This window comes from Papilio polytes, unplaced genomic scaffold (assembly GCF_000836215.1).
Source record: "Papilio polytes unplaced genomic scaffold, Ppol_1.0 DF822178.1, whole genome shotgun sequence".
NCBI classification, from domain to species: domain Eukaryota; kingdom Metazoa; phylum Arthropoda; class Insecta; order Lepidoptera; family Papilionidae; genus Papilio; species Papilio polytes.
The window spans coordinates 294,537-299,323 of record NW_013527026.1 but is presented as its reverse complement, the minus strand read 5'-3'; the positions used below and the strand labels follow the sequence as shown (position 1 = coordinate 299,323).

General features: G+C 32.1%; 1 protein-coding gene across 1 annotated transcript; it reads right to left on the bottom strand.

Moving 5' to 3' along the window:
- Window positions 1-2,476: 2,476 nt before the first annotated feature.
- Window positions 2,477-3,307, bottom strand: LOC106106597. Its single transcript, XM_013287195.1, has 3 exons — window positions 3,216-3,307; window positions 3,092-3,143; window positions 2,477-2,684 (listed from the first exon to the last, which is right to left on the bottom strand). The coding sequence occupies exons 1-3, from the start codon at window positions 3,304-3,306 to the stop codon at window positions 2,519-2,521; spliced, it is 309 nt and encodes a 102-aa protein (XP_013142649.1). The 5' UTR covers window position 3,307; the 3' UTR covers window positions 2,477-2,518.
- Window positions 3,308-4,787: the final 1,480 nt, after the last annotated feature.

Here is a 4,787-nt window from a genome sequence, read left to right as displayed (position 1 = left end):
TGTGACTTACATACGTATGTTAGTGAGTACAGTCGCGCACTAAATAGTAAGGAAACAAATTTATAATAATGATATTTGAAAAAATTATACGATGCTGTGAAATTTGAAATGAATATCGTAATACCTAGTGTACAAATAGAATAAAATATATCGAATTAAATGTAGTTGTATGAAAATAACGAGTAGTTAAGGCTATATGAAGCCACGATAGATGTTACCGAAATTCCATCATTTGTTATCTAAAAATGTACCTTTTACTCGTGCTCATCTTTGCCGATGGCCACATGACGTCACGTATTAACAGACAGTATTGAGTATACGATTGGGGGACACAGTGTTAGTGGAAGGGGGAATCATCGGTAAACTTGCGTTCGGTGAAATTGTGACATTACTCTACATGTGAACATTAAGAAAAGTCTTTTTTCTTAACGCCTTGCTACATTGTATTTTGTATAGATTACAAATAAATAAAATTGTTTTAGTTAACGATTACATGAGTAATTGACACATGTAATTTATTAAAAACTTGTGTCGCTAATCGTGACTCAATAAATATGTAATTAGGTTAAATAAGAAGATATTGAAAGTGGGCTTAATGTTGGCACAGCTGAATAAAAGAAAACATTAAAAATATTTTTCATAGTATTTTTATCTTTGCTATGTTTTGTGATACTTAGAAAATTTATCTAATTTCATCTTAAATTGTTCAAAAGTCATTTATAATCTATACTATTATAATAAAGCGTAAACACACACTTCTTTATTGCCTAAGATGTCAGCAATTACATCATATTTTCGAATGATTATTTTTTTATAAAACGCCTTACACTTACGTCATGCTTTAGGCTATACATTTTCACGCCATTAAACTTAGGGGGTAAATATTTTGAATAAAAACACTCATGTGGGAAAGAGACCATAAGTTGCTGCCAACATCAAGGCAGCAATGTTGTCATAGTTTGTCATGTCATGTCATTTTGACATTTGCAATTGATAATTTGACAAATGTAAACAATAAAACAATATTTTCATAATTTTATGCGGATGAAGTCGCACGGGAACAGCTAGTCGATAATATAAGGCAGAAAGTAGTTACTGTGAGGAAACCGTATAAACTAGAGATACTTGCTTTTACCCGCGACTCCGTCCGCGTGGTGTTTGAAGAAACCAAAAGTTAGTACACCTTGTGTTCTTCCAGACTATCCTCTACGTCTATGCTAAATATCAGCCGTTTAGGCTACACATTCTAACAAACATCCTTCCATCCATCCATCCATCTAAACTTTCGCATTTATAATATTAGTAAGATTGACTTTTTTCAAAGGATTCATTATGATTTCTTACATTTAATTTTTCATCAATTTTGCCTCTATCTACGAGTATATCTATACTAATATTATAAAGAGGAAAGATTTTACATTTTTGTTTGTATTGTAACTCAAAAACTACTGGATTGATTTCAAAATTTTTATTAAAAAGCTATGTTATCACTGAGTAACATAGACTATATATTTGGTATTTTATGTGTTTCACGCAGGCAAAGTCACAAAACACAATTTTTCAGAGTGTCATATTTCAACCAATGCTATGAAAAGTTAAATCCCTTCAGTAACTTTTCGTTGCATCGGTCTATTAATGGAGAGTTAGACAGCTGTAGAATTATTCTGGCTTGTGAGAGTGACTTTAATTCTTAGTCGATTTCGCAAATATCAAAAAGACAATTCGTTACTTTAGAATTGTTTAAACTGTCAGAACATTCTGGAATGAACATTACTCTTTTCAATGACGTCTTCTAGAAGTTTGATCAAATGTATTTTGGAGAATGTGTAAAATAAATACGCAATACTTTATTATGTTAATTAGTTAATGTAAATTGTAATATTAATATTCAAAGTTAGCTAAGTTAACGGAAACAACTGTATAAATATTGTACGTTAGAGGTACAAATAATAAATTGCTGCGTAATGAGTAATGTTTCTTCAAATTTTCATAAAGCGAATAGTTATTATAACTCTATTGTGCATTTTTTAAAAAGTAAAGCGACCACTGACCATAGACATCCGCAATGGCAGATGCGTTGTCTACCTTTAACCGAGGAGGAGACGCACAGATAGAGGGTATTTCTACTTTCTATGCGTCTAAATAGTCAAATTAACTTTCATTTCCCATCCTTCGTTAATAAGAATGAGAAGGGAAAGGGAGTAAAATTAGGATACACGCACATTCATTAGACGAAATGCGGAATCTCTTCCACTTCGCGCCTATCATCTGTGTAGTCGTAGTATTTCACTGGGCGAGTCTTACCGTTCTTGCCAAAATTTTAAGGCCGGATCTATTCGGATATATCATTGCTAAATGTTATTGATTAGTGATATTGCTAATCGAATGGACATGACAATGGATGGGACAGGACTCTACAACAGAAGAAAGAAAAAGGAAATAGGTACAATTGGGCATATAGAATAAAACAAAGATATTATTAAACCATATAATAGGAAAAACTCAAGACAATCACTTTTTATTTTCCGACTTGTATAAGATCAGTTAAAGGTCCCTTAGTGCAGGCATAGACGCAGTCTTGGAAGGAAGCGAAGCCCCTGGTACCGCCTTCGCCGTAATAAGAGAAATTAGTGCAAGTGCCCGGTTCGTCTCGGTTCGCCTCGGTTGGAAGTACCACACCGTATCTGCAGTAATATGAAAATACATGTAAAATTTGTCGGGAATTAAAGGCAACAACAAACTTCACTGGCTAGCTCAGGACTCGGGGGTAAAAAGGAATCGAACGAAATATCATTTGCCTTTCAGGGTACATGATGTCTTATTAAGCCAAAACGATAAAAACGCTTTCATACTCTCGAAAAACATTATCATTTTATCAATCAGTAATAAATCAGCTATTTGTAAAATTGTGTTGGAGTAAAGATAAAGTACTCGTATTTGAAATGAACATTATGTAGGAGCTATTTAACAATTTTAAAACACTTTAAACTGTTAACATTGAGTTAAAAATGAAATGACATACTATATACTTTGTCCGATATAAAATTAATTAAATTTACCATTGGTGGGTAACAGAAACTCATAACTTTACCTGGTGACAGGTGTACAAAAGCCAGAATCTTCAGCTAGAAGGCATTCTGGATCTGTAAGAAATCACAAAGTAAATTAAACAGTGAGTAAAAAATATGTTTATAGAGACATGACAGTTTTTTTACATTTTCTATATTCCGGAGCTGTTAAATCTTGGGAATTCACATGCCAGTATAAAAACAAGCAACACAAATAAATTGAAATTAAGAAGTTCATTTTACTCAGTTGCCTCTGTGGTATGCACATACGTTATGGAATGCTCTGCTATTTTAACGCGTGTGTTTAATTAAGTAATTAACATGGCGTATTCTTTATCATTTCACTTAATTACATATTTATTTAGGTGTCGGTCGTATAAAATATAAAAACATTCAAACTTTATGTTAGCTTCAAATTTCATACAAGTCGTTGTGCAGGACAGAATTTAATGTATAGGCTTGTATACGAGTGCGAGTTCAACCACTGTTCGGTCAGTCGAATGGCACACTTTAATGATTGAATCTTATAATATAATACACAAAATCAACGCTGACGTTTTGCTGCCTTTCTATTCAGGGCCAGCGCAAGTTCATTTTTCGTTTAATTCGTTTATTGTGTCTTTTGCATTGTAAATGAAATTTTAAAATAATTCTGATATATGTAATCATTGTTACATAAAGTAAATAAATTATTACAAATATTAAAATTACATTTTAAAGAGATTGAAAGTAAAATAATCTAGTTTCGTTATAAGCAAGCTCATAAGAAATTTTAAGAAACGTTTTATGAATTAATTAATATGGAAGATAAATGTTTTGATTATAGACAATAAATAAAGAATGAAATATCACACACCGTTCGTCAAACGACGTGTCTATTTCAGTCCTGATATATTGATTAGTGGAAAAAATTATACGGAATAATTATAATGACATCTGTTATTTTGAGAAGGGACCGATAATGAACACTGGCACGGAAGAATTAGAATGATTTGAGAAGGTTTGACATGCTTTAAACAACTTGTATATCCATTAAGGTGAAAATTCTGAGTAATACTTCGTTCCTAAAGCGTGTCTTTAGCAGAATACTTTGTCTTTAGATCAATTGTTTCGTCCGGTACAATAGATGTCTTGGCAATATCGAATGGTCTTCCTGCCAAAACAGTATCCCTGTTGGAAATCTTAATGATCAATAATGCCAGAAACACGGAGTTTTCGAAGCACAGTGTATTTTATTAATGAAATTACTTGTAACTGTACTTCTTAGGTTTTTGATTATTCTTTTAATAAAAACTCTTTTGTAAGCCAAATTTATATGTTTAGATGTATGTTTTCTTGTATGTTCTAGTAAATAAAATAGAAAAGATGTTTCTATCTTATCACTTAGATATAACAAGTTTAAATAACTCGGTTGTAACAAGTCTCCGGGGCAATATTAGTAAAATTTACAATCGCGATACTCCCGAGTCCGGGGCCAACTTTCAGGAAGTCATAAATTCCTACTCACTTCCACAATCCACACTTTATTAACTTTAATAATTTTACTTGATTTGATATATTATTATTGCAATTAAAGAAATGATAAACTTTTGAATTAATGCACTGAATCTTTGTTCTATTCTAGGTATACTTATTATACTATTTTTTTCCTATCATAAGGTGACAGGAGCAAGCGACTGGAACTCGCTGAAATGGCGAAGCGATCTCCGTCCATAGACA

Excerpts from the sequence above, each read along its gene's own strand:
- LOC106106597 (XM_013287195.1), bottom strand. The coding sequence starts at position 3,306 with ATGAACTTCTTAATTTCAATTTATTTGTGTTGCTTGTTTTTATACTGG. Across the intron at positions 3,144-3,215 it reads AGCTCCGGAATATAGAAAAT|ATCCAGAATGCCTTCTAGCT; the intron begins GTAAAAAAACTG and ends GATTTCTTACAG. Across the intron at positions 2,685-3,091 it reads TTTTGTACACCTGTCACCAG|ATACGGTGTGGTACTTCCAA; the intron begins GTAAAGTTATGA and ends ATATTACTGCAG.